The sequence below is a fragment of the Condylura cristata genome, unplaced genomic scaffold, assembly GCF_000260355.1.
Source record: "Condylura cristata isolate star-nosed mole 26May11 unplaced genomic scaffold, ConCri1.0 scaffold00009, whole genome shotgun sequence".
Classification (NCBI taxonomy): Eukaryota; Metazoa; Chordata; class Mammalia; order Eulipotyphla; family Talpidae; genus Condylura; species Condylura cristata.
The window spans coordinates 21,823,222-21,849,019 of NW_004567110.1; the positions used below are offsets into that span (position 1 = coordinate 21,823,222).

At 35.3% G+C, this 25,798-nt stretch overlaps 1 protein-coding gene across 3 annotated transcripts in view; it reads left to right on the forward strand.

Moving 5' to 3' along the window:
* ANGPT1 (angiopoietin 1) overlaps positions 1–25,798 on the forward strand; it is a 215,714-nt gene that overhangs the window by 183,720 nt on the left and 6,196 nt on the right. For all 3 annotated transcript variants that reach the window (XM_004679655.2, XM_012722817.1, XM_012722818.1), the window contains one exon: positions 18,202–18,332. In XM_004679655.2, the coding sequence (XP_004679712.1) occupies positions 18,202–18,332 (131 nt within the window). The remainder of the gene's footprint in view (positions 1–18,201; positions 18,333–25,798) is intronic.

The window sequence follows — 25,798 nt, forward strand, 5'->3', positions numbered from 1 at the left end:
CCGCATCTCTGGCCTGTACCCCAGTTCTGTATGAGTAAATAAATAAACCTTTAAAAAGAATACTATCTTCCCATGCTCTAGATACATATTAATTAAAAATAAGTGAGGTGAATAGATAGATGAGCTCACAAATGTACATGCAATACACATATTTTCCTTTTATCCTCTAAGGAAATTCCAAATGATTTTCTCATATAGAAAATAAAATCTATAGGACCCACAGGAATATAAATAAGAACAAAACAATAATGTGAGAGTGTCATGATAAACATACCCTGTGAAGTAACACGCAATCGATGTGATATTATTAAACACTTCCTCTAGAGAGGTAGTATTACCCATATCCTCATCATCTAACACCCAGACTATTACAGAACCTGCCAGCCTCCAGTCTTTATGCTCTCAAACATATCTTCCACACTGTGGATGGAATGGTTTTGCTAAAAGACAATCTGATTTGGTTCTTGCCCTCCCTTATCTATTTCAACAACATTCAGATAACTGTTGATTATAGCCTGCCACTTAAAGCTTTTCATAATCTGGTCTCTACCTACTTATTCAGCTTTTGCTACTATACTCCTTCTTCACCCAGAGACCCCATCGTTAAAATTATATTCCAGTAACTACTGATAATTTCCCTAAAACACCCACCCCTCTGTTTATGCTATACCCTGATCCCACGCACATACGCCCAACTTTGGATTTATCTTCTAAATCTTTAAGATCAACCCTCACTCAAGGAAATCCTTCCTCATACCCAGTATGGCTTATTCTGTAACACCCTAACGCATAGCCCAGTTTCAAACCTGCAGTACTGCTCTCCCACTTCCTGACAATGTTGCTGATAGCAGCTGTAACAGACCCCCCTGTCTTGGCATTGTCTATGGTTGAAGACATTTGTAACACCCAAGGTCACTACTCCTTCCTCTAGACAGATTTACCCAGTGACTTGCCAATATAGGATTATATAATGGACCCCTTGCCCAAATAGAGCAATTAGGAAGGAAGGGCTATTGAAAGTGTAGAATCCTGCCTGAGACTCACTGACATCATCACTGTGACTGCACGTGAACCCAATTTCTGCTCAGTACAGTACTTTCTTCATTCTGCCACTCAAACCTAAGGGCAAAACCTCTATAAACCTCCCAATAGTTATTTTTCAGGTAGATGCTCTGTGCTCCCACTAATCCTTACATCTTTGAGGATAATTATCTAATATCCTCATTTGATTATAAGTCAAGTGTTTGCTAATATGTGTGTGTGTCCTTTCCTACTAATCTTTGACCTTCTAGTGTATAGGAACCATTTAAATAAAAATTCAAGTTATATGCTCATTTAGTAAATTGTTAACTAGTAGTGCATAGCTAATATTTGATAATTACATATTATGTACCAGCCATCTTGTTTCCACATGAGAAGACTGAGACATGGTATTTTGTACAATGTCAAAAGCAATACTGTAAATAGAAGTCAAGAGTTGAGTTTTGATCTCATAACTGCCTACCATATGTCCATCCCTCAATAAAGGGAAATCCATCAGTTAATTTATGAAATGAGACACACTCAAACCACATAATCTAAAAGATAAAACATGTTTCTTCTAATCCCATTTCTGTCTTTAATAATTTGAATGTATATGGCACATTCTATCATCTCTCTAGTTCTCAATTTTCTGTCCTATAAATTGAAGTATTGTAATGCTCCTTGCAGCTCAGAAATTATTTTCTAAGATAGAATTACCATTATGTATACATTTATTTTACTTTCCACTTTCAATTCTTTGATGGATAATTAAACTTTGATCGCTATAATAAATACTTCAGTAAAACTTAACATCAGTGAGGGACTTAGATCTTTTACTTACATGAAAGTATAGATAGACCTAGTACTTAGAGTTAACACAAATATACAAACACCTCCACAGTAACAAATGCTAAAAAATAATGACAGCTTAATTGTGAGGTTGAGGAGATTCTGTAATCTACTGGCAAGAAATCTTGAACAGGAATCAGAAGATGTAGAAGCTGTTGCATAGTGAAGTCTGGATTCACTGTCCATAAAACCAACTTGGTTATATTAGTCAGTGTTTAGTTAGGGAAACAGAGTCTGATGAATGATTTAGAAACAAGGGATTTGTTAAACATATTTGACCTTACACATGTGTGAGATGAGCTGAGGCCTGGTAGGTGAATTCGAAATATCAAAAGAAGGATCACTAATACATGTGCTTGAAGCCCTGCATAGTGGTGACCAAACCTGAGCTTGCAGGGAAATCTGAGAAGCCAAACATGTACAAGCCACTAACGTGGGACCACAGTGGGGGAGAGCGATGGCAAGCTGTTGTGTGGCTGTCATGTTATAAAATTGGGGTGAGCAGTCAGCTCCAGATGGGGGGCCTGAAGCTGTTTCCAGTACAAGACTTTTTACTTAATAAATTGCTTTTTAAATACACTTAAAAATAAATTTTTATTGTTTGGATTCAGGACCCAGTTCAGGTTCATTTATTCTATCAGTTAACTTTTGTCACCTTTTAACTAGAATTGTGTGCAATTACCCACCAATAATTTTTTTTTAAAGATTTTATTTATTTATTCATACAGAGCTGAGGTACAGGCCAGAGATGCGGAGGGTGAGAGGATTCACCAGAGACAGAGGGGGGAGCAGAACAGGCAGGTCGACGTAGTACACTGAAGAGGGGAGCAGCAGGCGGGTCAGGAGAGGTCTGCCACACCGTGTGGTCACCTCTGGGATAGCAGGAATCGAACTCATACGGAAGTGGTTTCAGCTTCTTAGTGCAGTGCTTTAATCCGCTGCGCCACCAGGGAGGGCCGCAATGTATATCCTTACAAAATATCGTACTACATAAAAAACATAAGTTGGATATATTTTGGTTGAAGAGGTTACAGGAACCTTGGTGGTGCCTCACACACTTTTAGAGCACAGATTTAAAACAATTGTATTATATTGTAACACCAAAAAAAAGATTAAATAATTTGTAATAATCTTAGTTATACTACTTTTAAGTATAGAATGAAAATTTTCAGCCTCCATAGGAAGATAGTGTTTTAAATAACATTATACTAAGTAAAATTATTTAACATGCGGTTCTTTTTCCATGCTAGGTTACAGTCTGTTCCCAAAAGACAATTTCTTTATCTTTTTATGTCACTAACTTATCTTTTTATGTCACTAAATCCCTAATCACAGATAGTATGATTACCTGCTTAACGATAGCCCCTTTTTGAACCAATAGAAAATCTGTATATAAGTCCTCAATGATAATGTTTAACCCTTTATAATTTACATAATGTATTATACATTACAATATTACTATAATATTTAAAATGCACAATTCTTCATATCTTATCTCCATATTATTTGTTGGAGAGAAATAATAACCTCAGGTTAGAATTGACTAGGACTATGCTATTTTATTGCTCTGGAAGAATTTCCACAAAAAGTAGTTAATAGGATGGTTCAACATTACCCCCCCCCCCAAAAAAAAAAAGAAAAGTAATTTGGCTATTAATATCTTTTTGTATAAAGTTTATTTTGACCAAATTTGACATAATGGGTAAAGCATTGTATTGGGAATCAAGAGACACGGACCCTAGACTCGGGTCTGGAGTTACTTTTCTGAAGGACCTTGGACATTTTATTCACTTTTCCAAGCCTCACATCTTAGAAGTTAAATGAAGAGCTAAGAATGAAGTCTTTGCCATTTCAAAATACATTTTTTAAAATGTTATTAAAATACTCCCATATTATGTATGCATTCCAAAGACAAAACAAATTAGAATTGCTTGAAAAGAACTTTTTCCAGCCTTCTATGTAAAGTTAGCGTACGTTTTTATAGGTATCTATCACAAAATTTGTTTCACTCTTGGTAAAACGTTTTTCATTTCTCTGAAAGACAGTATCATGGCTGAAACAAGCAACCAGATATGTTTAAATACTAAGAAAAAAAGGTGTTGTTTTTTTTTAATAGTTCTGGAATGATATCGTAGGAAAAGATATACAAATAATCTACTGGAAGTTTCTCTTCTGAATTGTTACCTATCAGACTCAAGGTTTCAGTTACTTTTATTTGTATTTTCAAATAAAAGCAAATGTGAGATATATTATTTTTACTTAGACTATAAATTTTATTTTGGCTAAGTTCTGAAACAGAGAATAAATTGTTTCATTCAGCAACATTTATATTTTATCTTGACTGAAGTGAAGAATTCAAGAAGAAAGATGATCTTGCAAACTTACTTTCTATCAAGAATTCGGGTTCTATAAGGATCAGGGAAATCTCTGGTTTTAATGCCAGTTAATGCCCATTACTAGGGAGGGTCTTAAATTTTTCCAAGCTGATAAAAATAAAATGTCCAAGTGCTACTAGGTATAAGAATTTGCAGAGTATTTTTGTTGTTGTTCCAGAATGAATAATGCAGATACTCAAACAACTGTTGTTTTAGAAATGTACAGGTTACCAAAGCTTGTTAGAAGCAACCAGCACTGCCTCCAGGGAATATCTAGGGTGAGGCACACTGTTCCGAGTTCTCTTAATACTGTCCACCACTTATAGTACTTCAACGAATGAGGGAATTTTTGTTTTCTATCATATTTTATACTAGGGCAAAATTTCATAGACATTTCAGTACAGTCACATGTGTACGTGTTCACATATGCTCACACACATGTGTGATGGGGGTAGGAGAAAGGGTGGGTAGTGGACAAACCAGCAATTACAATGCCATGAACATATACCTGTCTCTAAAAGGACATGTTTGACAGAAATCAGGAGAGCTAAGCATTTTAGGGTGGCTAGCGGCTAGAATGCTCCCAAGGGTAGTCGTATGTTGACAAAAAAAAAAAAAACAAAAAAAAAAAACAGTAAATTGTAATTAGCCAGAGTTGGAGATAGAAGAGGCTACCACATAGGTCAAGGCTTATCAGTAAGACCCAGAATGTCTTACTAGGTGAACTGCAAGCAGTTAGGTATTGTTCAAGCATAGAGAGTGAAGGAGTCATGACAGAGTATGATGCAAAAAGCAGAGAAGAATAAAACAACTATAAAAACTGGAAGACTTTGGACTGGCATCTAGTGATAACCTCCAAGAGCAGCCAAGCTAACATGATCTTTAATCCCATTTCAGTCAGTTTTTTCATTTCACTCAATGTTTTGACTACTCTGCTTATTAAATATAAACAGCAATGGGCAAGACATTGTGGGTGAAACAAAACTCCAAAGAATTCAACCTCTTAATTCAACCAACAAGTCATAATTCCTTTTCTCAGAAGTTTTTAATAGAGTGGCAGTTATTCCTGTGTAAGATTTTTAACAAAGTGCTATGTCCTTTAGGTTTTTAGATCATTGCTTCTATGAAATTGATTTTTGGGATCTATTTAATGACAAACTTTTCTTATCCTTTTTCTTTATCTGCAAAAGATAAGCAAGGATCTCTATTGGGTATGATGCCAAGCAAGTGAAATACAATGCTAATGAAATAGACAACATACCATAAACCAACCATCTATCCTGAAAAACTATATGTGTTGCTGTCAATAATAGTTTGTGGGTTACAAGGACTAAGTACTCTGCCTATAGTTGTATAGCTGCCGATAGTGACAATAAACTGATTTTTATAGAAATGTTATGAACAAGTACAAGATTTGGTTCATATTTTTTGAGTAAAAATTTCAAAATTGTGAAAAAAGATCGTTTAAAAGGATCACTCCAGATGTCTTATTTCTTAGTTGCCTGTTTCCACCATAACCTCATAAAACCATTTTAAATAAGTATGCTAAGTATCAATGGTAAATGCATCCAATGCAAACCCCATGTTAATAGCAACATCATAAGGCAAGCTAATATTAATTGAGTATTTACTCATGTCAAATATTGACAGAGTGCTTACATGTATTTCTTTTACTGACATCAAAAATATCCTTGAATATGCTAGTCTGCATGTTCTCTATTAAAAGAACCAAGTGTTATTTTATTACCTGCCTCAGTTAGAAATTCGATTAAACAATTGGATAAAGATAAAAATTAGCCTTGTTCATTTTTAGACTGATGGAAAACAAATTACTTTCCTTCACATATTTTAAAAATTTATCTAGAGATAATTGTCTAGATCCAAGTATCAGAAGTCACTTGCAATTAGAGGTCACATTATTCTTATAAAATAACTATTTTAATTGACAATATTTTTTAAAAAGATGTGATTAAATATTGAATAACTAGTTTGTACCTACTTACTGTCTAATTTCTAAAATATATCTAGTATTCTTAGCAGAATTATATCTGAATATTGTATGTTTATTTAAATCCATAAACTGAGAAGATTAACTGGTAGAGACATTACTATTTAGTTGGTTTATTAAGTACATAGTTGCCTAGTAGCCATAATTACTTTATTTTTCTTAATACACTTTTGCTGTCATTTTTTTAACCTTAGTAAAATTGCTCTCTTAAAAGTTTCATAATTCTTTTGAAATCGTAATGGCATTCCTTTTTTTTATTCTACCAGGCAGTCCCCAAATACTTATCACATTGCTGTTCTTTCCCAGTACTACTTAATGGTTTCCAAACTTTGACTGTGCATGTAGTCAACTAGGGTATTTGTCTAAGGTATAGATTTCTGAATTCCACATCCAGAGAGTCTGTTCCTGGGTTAGGACCTCAATCCTGTCAAGCACATCCAGGTGATGCTGGTGCAAAAATAAGACTTAATGATACCAAAAGGAGACAGCAGGCCTGCTGGTCTTGTCCACTAGTCATTTAGGAAAAGGAAATACGCATTGGGAAAGTGGGTTTAAAATGAGTTTCAGGGCCCTCCCTGGTGGCGCAGCGGGTTAAAGCACTGCACTGAGAAGCTAAAGCCACTTCCGCATGAGTTCGATTCCCGCCTGCCCCGGAGGTGACCACATGGTGTGGCAGACCTCTCCTGACCCACCCGCTGCTCCCCTCAGCAGTGTGCTTCGTCGATCTGCCTGTTCCTCTCCCCACTCTGTCTCTGGTGAAGCTTCTCACCGCTCCTGAGCCTCTAGCCTGTACCCCGGTTCTGTATGTACAAATAAATAAATCTTTAAAAAAAAAAAAAATGAGTTTCAGCCGCAGAGTCACTTAGCATGCTTTCAGATTTTTGTTTGTCATTTTGTGTTTTAATCAAAGAATCATGGACCTTTTACAAAAATAATAATGATGTATCTATGGATTGTTGTTGCGATCCCACGAGGGGTGCGCTGACTACTACATTTACCCGAACATAGGAGACTGGGAGCTGCAAGAAGGTGAAACAGGAGTTTGGGGTCCAGAGTTGAGAGTCTGGAGTCTGTTTATTAGGACCACCCATGGGTATATGCAGGGTCTGATATACCTGTACCTGCGGGAAAAACAGGAAATGTACTGGACGTGGGAGTGGGGTGCATGTTTGTACCCGGCCGGGGCTTCTTGCAGTTTCTGCTAAAGACAAGGTAGTGGGCTGCAGCTGTTTACAGGACAGAGTGCATTGTGCTCTGCTGGCTTATTTGTTGGCCTTACTGGGGAGTGTGCTCACCCATGCACATCGTCAGCCAGGCCAGACAAGTACACTTGAGGTCCTGTGGAGTTAGCCACAATGGATCTCCTCTCCAGAACAACTTGAGGTCCTGTGGAGTTAGCCACAATGGATCTCCTCTCCAGAACAAATGAACAGACAAAAAACTTTGCTAACACTTACATGTGAATGAGCTCTACTCTTATAGTCCCTAGATAAGAATCCTTAAAGTTGGGTTATGGTTGTACACTGGTCAAGGGCCTCCCTGGAGGCACAAGGGTTAAATCTCAGTGCGATTACCACTGAGGACTGAGTTCAATCCCCAGCTGACCACATATGACATAGCAGACCTCTCTTGTCTCCCCACCCCCAGCAGTGTATTTCAGTAGATCTGCCAGTTCTGCTCTGTACTCTGTCCCTGGTGAATCTTCTTACTTTCTCTCTCTCCTGCATCTCTGGCCTGCACTCCAGTTCTATGAAAAATAAATCTTAAAAACACTGAATTAAAAAAAGGAGAAAATTGGTCAATTCAACTATGATTTAAGATGGGTGGAGTACACTGGAGGAGATTAAGGGGACCAGAAAGGCTTCACTGAGGAAATCCTTAGAGATTTGAAAAAATAAAGAGGGTGGTAAAGGGGAAAAAGGTCTTGAGATCACAGCCAGAAGAAGCATTGTGGACGAGTGTGAACCTGCCTTATTGCATAGCAGGTACCTCATCTAGAAAGGTTACCTCTGCTACAGAAAACAAAGGACCATTTTCCATGTGCAGGAATTTGGGTTCTTTTTAATACTATTCTGGAGAGAGATAATCATGCTGATTATTTTCATCAAAGTAAGAATCCGCTTGTGCACACTGGACTCTTAGTTGCAAAACTTAAAGCAGCACAATGTCCAAGAACAACAAGAGAAAGTATTTTCTGTTTGCGGAAAAAAAAAAAAGAAGAAGAAGAAGAAGAAAAAGAAAAGAAAACTTCAGGCAACACCTCTCAACAGTTGTCAACTTCCTCTCCTTTAACTCTCTCCCTGTCTTCACGAAGGGGGTGCTGGAAAGAACAGGCTTAATGCTCTTTAAACAGAAATAAAAATGAGAACAAACCTATCTCCCTTGTATTTGTTTATTCTAAAAAATCACCAATTTTGATCACAAGTTTTACAAGATCTTGATTTAATTTTTGATAAAAACAAACTCACATGCTATGTCGGGCAATACCACATTGATAAAGAAATAGGAGCCATGGAGCAGGCTACATAGTGCAGGATGCTGCACAAGAGCAAGGTCCTGGCTTTTTTATTGGTAAACCAGTCATACAGTATTAGTCATATGAGGAGGCAGAAAAGTAAATGGGGAAATAGAAGAAGGAGGTGGGGGAAGGGTGGATCTGTATTTTTCATCTGCTGATAGGTTGGTATGTAGATCAAGCCCTGATTCCCCAGTAGGGATTTCAACTAGGCTTTCCACTGATCAGGTCTGGAGTCCTTTGTTATACATCAGTCAACACCCCCAGGCATTCCTTGTCATACCTCTTGATGCATACTTTCCCCAGGGTGATCTAGCTTTATGCTCTTAGTTGATGTGAAAGGCAACTTGTACAGTTGCTCCTATGGGCAAGCAGTTCTAACCTTGCTTTAGGAATACAGAACTGTAGGTAACAAGATGGAGGCTGGATAGGCTGCTTAGGATTAGCAGACCCACATCTATAAACTCTCTGAGATGGTGGTGGGCCTGGTCTTTCAGGCCCCAAAAGAGGGTCCCAGTCAATGAGACCCTTGTGCAAATAAAAACTGACATTTATCAGCCACTCTTGGTGGCAAGGGAATAGAAATATTAGTTTAATGGATTGTTCAACGTTTTTGCAGGGATCTTAGTGCCGCATAATTCACTTTGACTTTCAGTTTTAAATATATATGTGTATATATATTTAGTGGAGAAAGACTGAAAGAACTTTAGTTTATGTAAAATTAAAACTAAAGAATCACTACAATGTGGATTTTTGAGCTTTGGGAAGTATAATTTTGTTGTCACAGATTTCATGAAAAAGCATGCAGAATAAAGTATGTTCTCACAGTACTGTGCAAAGGCACTGAGAGATAACTATACATGAGTTTTCTTTTTTTTAAGATTTATTTATTTATGCATATAGAACTGGGGTACAAGCCAGAGGTGCAGGGGTGGTGAGAGGATTCACCAGAGACAAAGTGCGGAGCAGAACAGGCAGATCGATGTAGTACACTGCTGAGGGGAGCAGAGGGAGAGACAGGAGAGGTCTGCCACGCAGCGTGGATCACCTACGGGGCAGGGGATTCAACTCTCACTCAAGCAGCTGCTGCCAGCTTGCAGTGCTTGGTCCTAACCCATTGCGCCACGAGGGAGGGCCTTTTCTGTTTTCTTTAGATGAAGAATTGTCATTAGTTTTGAATATATGAAAATGGCATGTCATTGAGAAACACTGAGAATTCTATTTTTTTTTTTTTTTTGAGTTTTGAAATAGGAATCATTGGCAGCGATGTTCCCTGTGTTGAGAGCTTGATGAGAACTGAGTGGTTCTCATTTTTATCAAAGTTATTTTTGATAAAAATGACAACTCATTTTTATCAAAGCTGTATCTTACTTTGTATAATAAAAGCTAATATAAATTAATCATGGTAGAATCAGAATAAATAAAACTAGATTTTGTGAGTTTTCTTATTTTATTTAGGCTGATATTTTCTATTGCTCTAGAAATTTGTCTTTCTTAATCACTGCACAAATTCCCATGACCCTTGCTCTCTCAGACATTTTTCACACTTCTATATCTTCCACTGTGCATATTTAAAGATAAATAACACATCTACCTCAGGGCATCTGAGGCTTAGGAAGCAAATCAGATAACTTACTCCTTTTTAAAATAATGGTTAGCTTAATATACACAAATTCTGGTGTTTCCCCAGTGTTCAAATTACATCTGAGAACAAATGACACCAATTCAGGAAGACAGAATTTGGTTTAGAAAGCTTTCATGAAGTAGAAATAAGAATTACAATGTTGATCTTTTCAGGGATTTTCCCCAGTATTGATTATGGATAAAGAAAGAAAAATAACATGCACTAGATTCAGTCAATAAAAACACCCTGTGTCATGGCAAGAACTAATCATGCTTCTTTAAGGTTTATAGTTGTAATTTATTAAAGAATGAACATTTGGATTAAAGGAATGTTATTCAGGCATCTATCTGCATTCAAAAATAATGTAAATAGGCAGCAAAGCAACTCTGTTTTCTTGTTCTTTGTATTTAGTATTCTGCTTGCTCTACATAAAATGAGAAAAATTTCAAAAGCAGTGGCTCCTTATGGATTTAAAAATATTGCTCCTTCTCACTTTTCATGTTATAAGCCTTTTGCCTGCATGTAGATCTGAGTTAGCTACATCTCTATCTCGTTTTCATCACTCTCAGTATGCTCATGTATGTTGACTGAAGTCCTAAATTTTATTCTTGGGTTCTTGTATATGTATTTTATTATAACTGGTTAGGGAAGTTTGATTCTTTTGTTTTAACTTTTTATTAATACCCATCAAGTGTATATTCTCCATGTAATAAAGTGCATCACCTAATTTATAGATGCATATTACTATGTTTGAGCCATTTTACAAATGAAGCAACTAGGGTAAGAAACGACAAGAACATAGGTTGCAAACCCAAATAACTAAGATGAAAATTTGTTATTTCATAACTACTTTATAATCTCATGTGTACATGACACAGCCTTATACTCCAGAAGCGAGTGATTTATTTGTGTGTATCTGTGTTAGGGGGAGTGGAGAGAGGAAAGACAGAAAGAAGAATTTTGGTAAATGACTATTGTTAGTTGCTTCTTTCATTCATACTCATTTTGTAGCAGACCACATATACCTGCTTGATGTCTGTGTCTTTTTATGTGTCTGTAAATTTCTGTCCTTAACTCTTGAGCTTTCAAACAAACTATATATAATTAGATAATTTAATATTCCTACTCTCTCTTCTTCTGAAGCATTTTTTTTAACTTTTCCTTCTATTACAGTTATATGTTTATGATATATATTATTGCCATGCAGCTCTTTGGCATAAGTATATACACTTATTTTTGTATAGGTACATTACTATATGGTTTCCTGCTATTTTTCTCATTTATCATCGACAGGCTTTTTCAAATAAGTAAAAGTAATTCCGCTCAATTACGGACTATGTAGTAACAATATGTGGCCAATATGTATGAAATAGTGTATATAATGCTAAGATTTAATGTCTATCCACTAATAGATCATAGCAATAAAATTCAACAACTAGTAACAAGCTATCTTCTAACAAAGAAGGCAAAAATTTTAAAACAAGATTTTAAAATGAATGTTGAAGTTCCAAAGTAAATTATGTAACAGAAAGCACAAGTACTTATACATACATACATACATACATACATACATACATACATACATACGTATGTATGTATGTATATCTAAATTTATACCTTTATGAAAAATTGCTGATCCCATTTCTAATATGGGTTATTCCATTAAAATTTGTTCAGATGTCTGTTGGAAGCCATATGTTAATTCCATGTTCATACACAAGTGCCCCACTATGATTTGAACTGATGATTAGGTCACTAATGTTGGACAAATTTCTAATCAAAAAAAAAATGCCCATAGGGCATTTTGTAAAACACAGATTATTGAAATCAAAATGCGAGTACATATATGCCATCTCTTGGGATGAATAAAATAAATTCTAAACAATTTGAAATCCTAGTTTATGATCTGCTCAATAAATATGTATTGAATGTGTTATACAGATACAGTATCTGGAGTATGCAAAGTGGTTAAGGTATGGCTTTTTATTAGATGCTTAAAGTCTAGTAATGAAGAAACACATATAAATAATAATACTGTAATAAGCAAAAAGAGATGTGCTACAAGAGAAGCAGTTCATCTATGGAATGACAGTTTAGAGATGAAAAAAGAAAAGAATTCCCTAGTATTATTTGGGCTGATTCTTAGCTTGGTTGATTGTGAACTTGTGAAAATGGGGAAGAAAAGATAGATTCAATAAATAGTCATTTATTATAGATGGTCATGTATAAGCACAGGATGAATTTGAACAATTCTGAGCTAAAAGGGATAGAACATTAACCTTGAAGATGTTAATTTAAAAAAAATAGAGAATATTATCTAGTTGGGGATAATTTTACTATATTAGCTAAGTGTAGCTCAAGGCTCAAGTCTTTCCTTATAACTAAACTTATCTTCTTTACTTTTTCTCAAGACTTCCAATCATATTAATTTCCATTGTAGAACTCTACTTAATAAAAGGTGCATTTTATGAAAATACAAAGTATTTAAGCTTAAAATACTGCAAGAAAAATAATAAAAATCTCTTAAAATGCTTAGTGTTTAAATAAGTTCGTTGTCTATCTTTTTACTTGACCTTCCCAATACAATCAGATGACTGCTTCTTACGTTTTTTGTTTTAGATAACCCCAGAACTTAACTGTGAATTTTATAACTTTTTCACTGAAAATATATCCTCATCACTTCCAGAATTTCATGTCTTCCAGAGCCTCCATAGCTAATCTTTTCCATGAAACTTTTGGATTACTTTAGCATTTCACAAATTTTCCCTTATCTTCCTTCTATAATAACAATTATTTGTGTACATCTGGATATTGTTTTCACAAGGTCAACAAATGCCTAATTTTGGCATAAGTCTAAAGTTTGAACGAAATACTCTTCTCTATATTTGGATTAATTAGAGTATTACTGTCTTTATTTTCAGCAGAAAATGCCACCTGCATCATTTAAAGTCAGTCACATGCTTGCGGCTCCAAGCTCTTTCAGTAGGGTGGGGGAAGGGTGAGGGAGGACACTTCAAGCAGACAGCCCTGAAGCAACAACTAGGAGATAGAACAGTGTTGTAAAATTCTGTCAGATTGAGTCATTGCTACCAAGTCTTGAAAGAGAACCATGGGGGTCATTTTGCATTTTCTTCAAGTGATTTTGAGATAGACAAACCAGTTCCATATGGTGGCAGGGAAAAAGCTCAGAGCCAAAACAAAATCTACTCAGATTGTCAGTTCAGAAGACCTTAAAGTTCAGCTATCTGAGAGTCTGTCTACCGTTTAAAAGGGTCCTAGGCCAAACTTCAATTTGTCATACATACAACTCCCACTGCCTTGAATAATGAAGGAGATTCTTCCCTCCCCCCCCCATGCAGTGAAAATATAAAAATATGAGAAATATGGCAGTCTTCTAAGTAGATAAAAGAGCAAGAAGCTGGATACATGGGATTGTGGTGCTCATTTTAAAGTGCATTGACTGAAGACATTTTCTTCAGTTATCCATATTAGTAGGTTTCTCCCTGTATACAGGTGGATGTCACTATTGAGCATCATTTTAGTATTTTTTTTCCCTGTTGGGAAAAATCAGAAATGAGAGTTACAATTGGATGAAACCTAGGTGTTTTTGAAGCCTGATCGTCAATGATAGAATTTTCTATTGTCTTACATTCACTAAAAATATGATTTTGCTTTCTAATTATTGAAATTTCTAGAAATGAAAGAAAATAGATAGCTATATTATCTTCAAGGATGGATAAGAACCATGACCCATTTCAATATATATATTTCATTTTCCTTTAACCTGCTAATTAAAAAACTCAAATGCCTGCTTTTTTACAGTCATTGATCAATTTTACATACTTTAAAAAGTGGGTTTAAAAAGATAAATAACACAGTTCTTTGCTGGGGCTACCTTTTTGGTCACATTTAATTATATACTTATGAGGTTTTTTGTTTGTTTAGTTTTTATATTTTTATTTTCAGTCTTTTTTTTTTTAATCATGTTCAACATTTTTGTCCCTGAACCTACTTTGCTTTGGTTTACTATTTTCTTTTATCTCCTAAAATATTATATACTTCAGCACTTCACATAAACTGTGTCTACACTGGCCCAGAACAGGATGTAAAATGGCTGGGATTCACATGGTATTATTTGAGGTGAAATATTCTCTCTGATGATTTACACTTCCAGTTGCCTTTCACCATAGTCAGATGAAAATCAAGTTTGTTCCTTGTGTATCTTGTCTTTTCTGTTGTGAGGTAAAATTCCATTTGGCATTAAAGAGCTAGTTAATCAAACATAAATACTTTAGAAATTAGCCAGAACCACTTTTAAAAAAACTACCTAAATATATGTTTGAGCCTTGATTCAAATAACTCTTCTGTTCTTTTATCTAATTACAAAAAATGTTTGACACTAATGAATGACCACTTCTTCGTTTGCCTGTGTCAAACAACCAACCACAGTTTTTGGCTTTGGATCAGTATTTGCATTTCTGTTCTAGCTCAATAGCTGCTATGGAAAATGACCCTCTTGACTGCGCAGAGAACTTACTCTTTATTACATTGCTGTAGAATCCCTCAGAAGCATAGATGTAGACTTTTGTAAATTTCTTAAAACAGTGTTGAGAAAAATTATTTTTATGAAATGCCATCTTTATATTCTGTGCTGATGAATAACTGTCTCATGGTGTGACTTTTCTTAGAAGAACATGAACAACTCCTTTATGACATGCTAAGGATCTAGACACAGGGACATGGATTTTGTATGTAAATTGCAAGTTGTCTTTAAAGTGAAAAATTCACTATTCCTATGTCAAAAACTCTGGTTGGTTTGACAGAGGCAAAATATTGGTCTCTTCTATTTTTAGTTATTTTTTAATTGCCATTAGTTTCATAATGTTTTCAATGCATTGTGCATAATGGCTGTGTGCACAGTACACATAAATCATTCAGTAAAACATAAAACTAGTAAGAATTAACACTTAGGTTTTCTTTTTATTCATACACATCATTCATTTATTTAGTGGACATTGAGCCTTTGCTCTGTTTCAGACACTTGTTCTAGATTATAGTGGTTCAAAGGTGAGAAAAATACAGTTTATGTCTCAAGGAGCTCACAGTTTACTAAAGGAGAAGACAAGCAAAAAGTCAACTAATATGTACATCTTAATAAAATCTCATAGTAAATGTGTATATCTCATATTCTTTGAAATGAATACTATGGGGTGAACTGAAATTTAATAGCTATTCGAAGTTGGAAAGTGCCCCTCCCGCCCAAGGAAGAGGGATGAACATACACACAAAATGTGCATAGAAATAAGAGGGGGTTGTTTTGAGGGAACATGTGATAGATAAGTTTAGAACTTTATGTATGAGCAGGAAATAACCAGAGTTGAGAACTTGTTGTAGAAGTGGAGTAATATTAGGTGAGGGCTAGCTCTTCAAAGGCCTTGTAAAACACTGTAAGGAATCTGGACTTCATCCTTCGTGTTCTGGGAAAACAACTGAAGGATTTTAAACAGGGCAGAGATTTGGGTTTAAGTGATGTATATTTTTAATAACCCACATGGAGCATGTATTTTAGGGGATAGTAGAAGTAGCAAGTCTCAAGAGTGCAAGATTAGTCATAAGACTTCTATAAGAATCCAGAGAAGAGCTGCCAGGTCTAGAACACTGACCTCCAGATCTTGATTCAATAGACTTTGAAAAGTGTCTCTTTTTATTCACAGACCCTAACATACATCAAATAGAGATGAATATCAGGAAAACTGTAGACTTCATTACCCTAACATATATACTTGCATAATATACTTAGAGCTAATGACTGCACCTATAAATTTATGACAAATGATGATATAGTCATACTATAGCTTCTAAATGATGTTTTGGAATAGGTAATGACATGGGAAAATGACCTATGAAAATCATGTTATAAAGAATCATGTAAAGTATGATTTCATTTTTCATTTGTACTCATTTGTAAGGAGAAGCTGTTTTGACGTGTATACAACTGATGTAAGTGATTACCTACAGAGGGTAGATGAGCTGGGCTTGTGGACAAAAATATTATATGTAGTGTTTGCAACTGTTTTAATAATTCATTTTGATAGTGCAAATATACTTAGTAATAAATCATATTTTCTTCTTTGAAGGGGAAAAACAAGGAAAAGACTAAATGCATATAAACTATAATATAGCTAGTTATATTAGCTGTATTAAAGCTGATATTTGAATTGATTTTTAGTTTCTTCTTTGTGTTTTTACTACTTCCCAAATTTGAAGTCATTCATATTGCCTTAACACAAAGAGAAAGTAACGTAAATTATGAAGCTTAAACTATAACTTTCATGTGAAAGGATAAATGTATTAAACTGTCCAGATCATAGCAGTCACTCATTTAATATCCCAACAGTTGTGCTGAATTACCAGCAAAGGGCACTGTTGATAATCATTTTATCCCAAAAATTCTGTCCTGATTAGTGGTTTTAAAGCTACCCCAGGAAAAATGGCACTGATTTACCTTAAGAAAAGAGAAGGAAAGTGGTCACAAATCAGAGAAACCAAAGTCAGAATTGTCATTAGCTTTGCTTACCCAAGGGCCCCTAACGCTCCATTTATCCAGTCCCTCTGGGTTAAGGAAATACAGGCCATTATCATCACAGCTACGTAATTTTGAAATCTTTCAGCTTCATTCCCCAAGTCTGATTCTAGTTTCTCTGAACAAGCAACTTTCTGATTCTGATTTAATTTTCTGTGTGAAATTATCTCTAGGTAATCAATGAGACTGTGACCCTACAATATTTGGGCAATGAATATTAAGACCTAAAAAAGTCTAATTTTTCTAGTGTTTTTCAGTCTCTTAGAAGTAATAAAATGAGTAAATTAAAACTTCAGACCAGGTTTGGAAGGAGCTGAATTCATCCAGATAATATTCCCAGGATTCCCACTGATCACCTGGCACCTGGTGACACCCACCACAACTGTGTCCGCTGCAGCCTAAAATGTGAACCCTCACTTTAAAAATTCTGTAGCGTTGATTTACCAGTGATTTTTAAGCATTTTAAAATATAGTCTTGTAGGTGTTAACTCAGTGCTGGAAATGCCCAACAGACTGATGATAACCACAGTGTTATTAATCATTAAAATCACAAAACTTGAGTTTTGCTCAAAAATCTTCTACCTAGGCTCTCCATGGTGGCACAAGGGGTTTAGTCTCAGCACTATCAGGCTATCTCTAGCCCCTGTAGCACAAGTTCAATCCCCAGCCTGGAGGGTGATCCACATGGCACAGCAGACTGCTCCTGTCTCCCCATGTGCTCCCCTCATCAGTGTATTTCAGTAGATCTACCTGTTCTGCTTCCCATTCTGTTTCTGGTGAATCCTCCACCTCTGGCCTACACCCCAGTTCTTGTATGCATGAGTAAAAAAATAAATTAAAAAAGTTCTCTATATAATATTTGCAAACTGCTTTGGCATAAACATATAGCAATACTGCCATTTGCTAAAAGTAAATTCAAATTCACAAAATAATAATAGGTCGTGTGCATACATTTAGCTGCAAGTTGAATATGCATAAAGAAATAAGCACCAAGCACACAAGTTATGAGGAATTTTACCTATCTGTAATTTTGAATCTTTTTTATTCCCTTCTTTATGCACCCCCCACCCCCACCCCCCAGAAAGCTTGGATCTTACAGAGTTTGTTGAAAGCACTGAGTTTAAAGAAGGAAAAAAGTAGTCAATAAGGCAAACATTCAACAAACCAGCCTTCTGGGTTCTGTTATTCTGTTGAATGGCTTATCTTTTTGTTTTTTTCCCACAGGTTATATTTAAAGGGTCACACTGGGACAGCAGGAAAACAGAGCAGCCTGATCTTACATGGCGCTGATTTCAGCACTAAAGATGCAGATAATGACAACTGTATGTGCAAATGTGCCCTCATGCTAACAGGAGGTAAGTCCCACAGGGCCATTTTCTAAGTTCTGTTTCATTGGTTTGAGGCTTGAGGTTTCTTATCTAAGAGAGGGGACTATGATCTTTGGTCAGGAAACTTCAGAGCAAGTCCTTAGGGATCATTTTCTTCTGCCCACTGTTTCACCGTATGTGTTGTGTAAAACATTGCTAGCATATTTAGAAGTTTTCCTCCTTCCCCAGCATCTGTAGTGGGGATATGCTAAACTTGGCTCTGAATAAATTCTTTAGCCGCTGTAAGTTTCAGTTATAAGTGATTACAACTGTACCTGTACTGGAATGAACAATGGTTTGGGAATTCGACATGTAGAAAAAAATAAGAGCTTCTTACAGGTTGCTTTGAAACTGCGTAATAAGGTTTTTTGACCATTCTATTGAAATGGAATATAAAGACTAAAGAGGTACAGTTACTGAAGTCATGTAATACAGACCTATTACACTAGTACTTACATACTATTGTGTTGACCTTTGCAAAATATGTGAGCAGGTATAGAAGAGTCCATTGACTAATATTGCATCACTGAGTGAGAAATGTAGTCTTTTCAGTATTGTATCTGTCTTCTGTCTCGGAGAAATTCTCAACTTGTTGCTAGTCTATCTGTAATATTTCTTCAGCCCTCACTAAATAATCATCTTTCTTAGCAAAGAAAGAGCAAACACAAGGCCTCAGGTGCAGGACATGGGTTTGACAATACCATCTACCTAGAATAAAATAAATGGGTTTTGTTTAAATTTTGTTGAAAGTGATACTGTTCTCCTTTCTAAATAAATGTTATAAAACTTATATTTAAATTGTACTCATAATGTTTGCTAGTTAACCAATCATTGATTTAAAGAAAATAGATAATACTATATAATGAAATTTATCATGGATATGGCAAAATATGTGAGGTTTCACATGGCTGACTGGAGTTTGGGAACAGAGGCTAAGCCCTAACGAGAAGTGATGTTGCACAGGCATGACACATACTGACAGGGAAGGAGATGACTCCAAACAAAACAGAGAAAGAAACTTTCTTCCAGTGTAGCTTTCTCTCAATTTTAATGCTGTTTTCTCTTTCTTATGGAATAGCAATTACTCATGCTTTCTGACTCTCTGTGCTACTCTATAATAAAACATGTTTTTATGTTAGTAAGGACAAACCCTTTAAATCTAATATTGTGTTTTCTAAAACATGATTCTACTACCAATATTATTACATAGTGTTGTATATTATCACATATATTAAATTCCACTTGAATTCCAAACCCACTCTGTGAGCTAAGCTGGAAGAAAAACTTTAATCTCTGCTTTGTATATAAGGAAAAGAAACATAAGTTATTGTTCATTTTATCCTTAATATGCAGTACAATAGGTTGTGGCACGTAGGAATGCCGTAAAAATCATGGTTCTTGAATGAATGGGCAACTAGCTTGTAACCCTTGAAATAGTTTTCAAGTTTTGAAACCAGTGAAATGAATCAATAGGTTGACATTTTCCTTATCAAAAACAGGGCATAGAAGAAAAAGAAGGGAATGTTTTGGAGCAGTCTTTCTACCTTTATCCCCATTCCCAAAGCTTCCACTACTACCACCATCAAATCATATAACGTTGACGCCATCCATGCCATTTATATTCATGCTTTCTGACCTCAATATTATCAAAGCCATTATGACATCACATACAATTTCATCAAATAGTTAAAAGTCCATTCTATGTATTTTTTGGTCACCTTCTCCAGCATAATTGTTATAAATTTAGAATAGGACAGGTTAGGTTTTGAACTTTTTCATTGAAAAAAAATTATTTTCATTAACTGTTTTTGATCCCATAAATAATATTGTCAGCAACTTTATACAGAGACAAAGACGTTTGTTATCCAGTTTCCTTTCCATTTTAATATTGAAATACACTTCATTCTCTTCATGTCTAGTTTTCAAATAACTTTTCTTACCAAATAAATGCAGCACATGAAAGGCCAACAGTAAAATCTTTCAAATGTTTCCTTCGAAAGCGTTCCAATATGTTCATGTTCCTGTCATAATAATGGAAACACAGGGCAAAACAAAGAGGAGAGTGAACCTCTTGGTTGTCAATGAGAAAATTTCACTGCTCAGATTTATGATTTTATTTCTGCCTCAAATGATTGAACTTTGTCATGTTCTTTCATCCATAATCATTCTTGGACCTATTTCTTACTCACCAATAAACACATATGTTGAAGATAAAAAATTTCCACTTATTGCTAGAGCTGAAGCAGTCTTAAGTAAATGTGTTTTTGTAATAAACGCCATTACCCTATCAAATATCCTTTTGAAAGAATCCAGGTCTTGCAAAGCTATTCATTCTGCAAAGCTAAAGTGTGGAATTTAGATGATGAAGAACTGGAGAACATAGGGTAAATGTCAGTGACAGTCCAGGTAACTTGAGTATTGCCTGGCACTTATGTACTGCCAAGCTACTCTCCACCTCTTCTGTTTATTCTCTGTCATAGTTTCCCTTATAATTATTTTGCTAATGATTTTTCCTTTCTTTTTAAAATCTGTATTTGAACTCGTTACCAGTTTAAAATAGTCATCTGTAAGCAGAGAGAGTACATGTTCTTTGAAATCAATAATTCATGGTTCTGTTATCACCAACTAATTCTTGGTTTTACCTTGCTTACTTACATATTTTTCCATTGTTACTTCTAAGAGGAATTAGGGTAAAGTAAAATTTATTGCCCATAAAGTGTTCTAAATAGTTCTCTACAAGTACAACATGATATTTTAGTTGGAGTTTGTGGTATCATTGATGTCCTTACACACTTACCTGTCAAAGGAGATGGGCTTAGGTGAATGGAAATGTATTTCAGCTAGACATAAGGTAGAAAATTTGGATCTCTCCCTCTTCTTTTCTGATATTCTAAGTACTTAATTTCCTTGTATCTATTTTTAATAAGTCACCATTATTAGTGGTCTAGACAGTATAGTGCTGGCATCTATTGGTGGATACTATCAATAACAAAAAATAATACTTTCAAATCATAACAATTTCTAGTCACAAAATATAACATGCAGTAGCATTTCAGAGGAAGGAAGAGATATTGGCCAAGGCTGAAATGAATTGCCGAGGAGGAATGTGCATTTCTAGGTAAGGAAATCTTCAAAAAGAATAGAAAACTATCCACAGAATTTTCATTATGCACCTTCCTGCAACTTTGTGTCTAAAAAATGTTGTTGCCCACATTTTATTCCAGTTTTGTGACTCTTTTATTTCATATAGTCGTTGCTGCAGTCAGGGAAAACAGGGAGAAGGAATGATTCATAATACAATGTTAAGTGGAAAGGAGGTGTAGTAGGCTAAGAATGCATGTTTGCCTTAGAAATAGAAGAAACCACATGATTTATACCTCCTCTCCCATTTATTTCCATCTTACCAGAAAACCAGCAATTCTTCCATTCAGCTTAAATAGTGAATAAACTTTATGTTTAATCATACATTTCTTTTTTCTGGGTTTTATTTTTTAATATTGTATTTTTTAAATTGTGGGAACATTAGGATTCTCCTTACCAAGTATCACCACCATGGGGGACCTACCATCAAATTACCCATAACCCACTGCTGTAGTTGTGCTTTCTTCCCTCTTTGCTCCTCCTCCTCCTCCCCTTCCCACTTTGGATGCTTCACTTCTGTCTTGCACATCTTTTGTGAGACCAAAATATATATTTCAACATAAATGGATACACACATTCCCCTTAATAAATCATTAAGTAGAGGTGATTTGTCAGCATGTCAGCATGGATTTATAACCTAATAGTTATCTGTGCTCTGTGAGTTTGCTGACCTTAGGAAAATTTATAATTTTTTCCTTTAGGTATTCCCCTTTATCACAGAATATTATACCAAATCTATATATTTCATCATAGGAGGGATAAATTTAAGAGATTATTGTAGGAAATCATTTTTATACATAAGGTAGCACCAACCATGCATTCCTGAGCCCAAGAAAGGAATCAGTTTCACTATAAAAAAAATAGGTTATCTAGTATTTAAGAAAATGAAAATGTAATCTCATTCAATGCATACTTTGTTTATATGAATTATTTTATATAAAAATAAATTTTAAAAAACTGACTACAAAAATATGAAAATAAAAACCTTTGTCAATAGATTTTCACCTTCAGAGCAAACTTAAATTCAAAGGAGACTTGGTGTTTGGGACTAAATTAGCATTCTTCAAAATAAGTATTTCTAAAAGTCTAGTAAAAACTACCATGACTATAATTTGGTGACAAAAGAACACCCACCATGTATTCTACATTTTTTTCTTACCTTACTTTTCTTTCAACACAATTTCTACATTTAATATGTAATATTAATGCTATGTAAAAACATGACCTAACCCTTTACAGAAAGAGTCTATTCTGGTAGAAACTCTGATTTCTTTTCCCACACATAAACTATGTCTGCCGACAGATATGACTTTGCTAAAGCTAACAAAGGATATTTCTCAGTTCAGTTCTAAAAGCAGGCATAAAGCCACACACATAAATTTCTTGGTACACCCTGGACCTTACCATATGCTAAGTCAAAATTGATAAATCCTTGCCTGATGTATAATCTTGAAGAGGACCAATAAAATGGCAAAATTTAGTAAATCTCTAACTGACAGAAGTGAAAGATCTTTGGTCGAATATAATCATCTTGGAGCTTTTAATAATCCAGGAAGGATGTGCTGAGTGTTGTCAGAAAACTGGCATACCCTAAGTTACAGCAAAATTGTTGAGAGAAAAGATTCATAAAGATAATTTAAGGGTGACCACAGAAATCTATATTGCATTACTTTATTTCACAGCAAGTTTATATTTAGTACATAATCTGTAAACCTACTCATCAAAAATGTTCGTTCCTTGAAGGCAGGGATACCATGTGTCCCACCACTGCATCCTCAGTGCTTATGGCATACCATGTGGAATATGCTCAGTTAATACTGGTAAAACAAATTAGAGATTTTGAAAAGACCTTGTGACTTCACAAAGGAATTCATGCACACATGGAACAGATGAGTGACTATTGAGAATTGCAACTAACTTTTAAGAATAAAACTTCCAAAAGACTAAACTCCAGATCTGGAAAAATTTGAGTGTTAGATTCCTAACTTTCAAATAAGTATGAAAATGTGTGTGTGTGTGTGTGTGTGTGTGTGTGTGTGTGTGTATTACACTATATATATAAATGCACTGATGCAGAAACTTAGGATTTGTTTCCTATTTTCTAAGGGAAGTTTTGCTGACTGGGAAAAAGCAAAGACTATTAGAAAATGTCTTCCGTAAGATAAGTTTGGAAATAGGTGAAGCAGAACTGATAGCGTCTGGCTGTAGCACAGACTGCATCCAAAGGTCAGTGATTGGTAGTGGATGAGAAATAATCCAACACTTAATTTTGTTTGTTTTCTACTCTAATAATAACATAGCCGGTTTCTCTTGAACTCTTGTCATCTAACAGGCGTTTTGATTTGATTAATATTTAATCACTGACATGACAGTTCGAAAGATGCTTTGAAATAGGGACAACAATAATTTGTCAGAGGTCACAAATTTGAAAGCAACTTCCAAATACGTCATCTATTATCTTCTCCATTTCTTCTGCTGCCTCTTTCAAAAGGAAGAACGTTCAAAGAGAAGGTTTAGAAGTACTTGACTATACACATTTTCTTGATGATTTCCTCACTTGTACATGCTTAAATATGTAATGAAGACCAAGAAAAAGAAGAGACAGTAAGAGAATACCTAAAACTTTTAAATGAATTCAAGATTACTGGCCAGCATAAATAACTTTTCATCTTTGGAACAAAAAAGAGAAGTGAAAAAGAGCCAAATCATGGCCTCAGGGAATAGAGTACGAATGACAGAAAGAGTGCAGACTTCTAGAAAGGTCCTTTGCCTCCCTTATACTAGACCCATGCAGCTGTTCCTTGCGGCTGTGGGCAGGGCCAGCTTTGCACATGAGATCTCCAGTCATGTTTCATGATGAACCCGCTGACATCAGTGGCAGCACTCTGAGTAGTTCAGCCTCATCCCTAGTCAGCCCCAGGAGAGGAAGATCAGATTTTTCATGCATGTTCTTTTGCATGTTGCTGATTAGAATACATGCACTGAAAATGAACGAGAGAAATCCATAAAACAGAAAGGTCTTGTCATATTGCCACGCTTTTCACATTAGAAAAGAAGTGTTGAGAACTTTTTGTTACACATCAGAAGAATTTGAGTTAGGTTTCCTGACTTCAAATAAATTTGAACTTCCTGAGTATAAAGTTTAGAATCAAATTCATATTTTCTGGGCAAACTTTCATTTATTGGTGATAAAATGTGAATTTTCTGCTTCAAAGATAAAAGACGTGAATGATTTTTTTAAAGCCTGGGAAGCCTGAGATCGTTATTACAAAACAGTTTTAATGAGTTAAGTGTAAATGAATTAGAAACATGCATCTCAGATTTCTTATTAAAATATACATGAGGTTATAGGTTATGAAGAAAAATGCTTGGCAAAGTACATATCAGAAGTTGCCAATCTTAAAACATTTCAGACATTTTATCAGTCATCCCAGCAGCGGATGAAAGTTGCTTTCTTCATCCTTTGCATCACTGCGTTTATTTAAGCTTAAAGTGCCTTTCCTAGATTCATTTCCTTAGTATACTGCTAATTTGTTATTCCCAGGAAAGTACAGAACAAAGGACAAAGGTAATTTTTTCTCTGGGATTTTAGAGGATGTATATATATGTAATTCAGCTATGTAGCTCCTTAGCAAAGAACCTCAAACCCAGACATACTCCTCTGTATGTTCGCACAGAAACTCCTTGTTCCAGGCAACTTTATGTACATATTGATGTGTACGTGTGACTATCTGTGAATACCAGTAAACACCCAGGAATAGTTAGGCACCTGCTATACCTCAGCCTGCTCACTTAAAAAATATGTTTGACTATGGCCCTTCCTGGTGGCGCAGCGGGTTAAAGCACTGCACTGAGAAACTAAAGCCACTTCCGCATGAGTTCGATCCCCGCCTGCCCCGGAGGTGACCACATGGCGAGGCAGACCTCTCCTGACCCGCCCGCTGCTCCCCTCAGCAGTGTACTTCGTTGATCTGCCTGTTCTGCTCCCCACTCTGTCTCTGGTGAATCCTCTCACCCTCTGCATCTCTGGCCTGTACCCCAGTTCTATATGAATAAATAAATAAATCTTTAAAAAAAAATTTTAAAAAAATATATTTGACTAAAGCCATTTCTTTTCATGTTTTAAAGATGCATATTTATTTTTTAAAAAATGGACAAATTGAATAATTTGATACCAAAAAATTTGTGTCAAAGAAAACAGAGTGTACTTTCTTGCACAGAAATACCTAGTTTTGCTACTTTGAAGTTCAGAGTGTTTTAGAAAGGACATTATTGCACCATTACTCACAATCTTTGTTATCAATTGCTCTTTA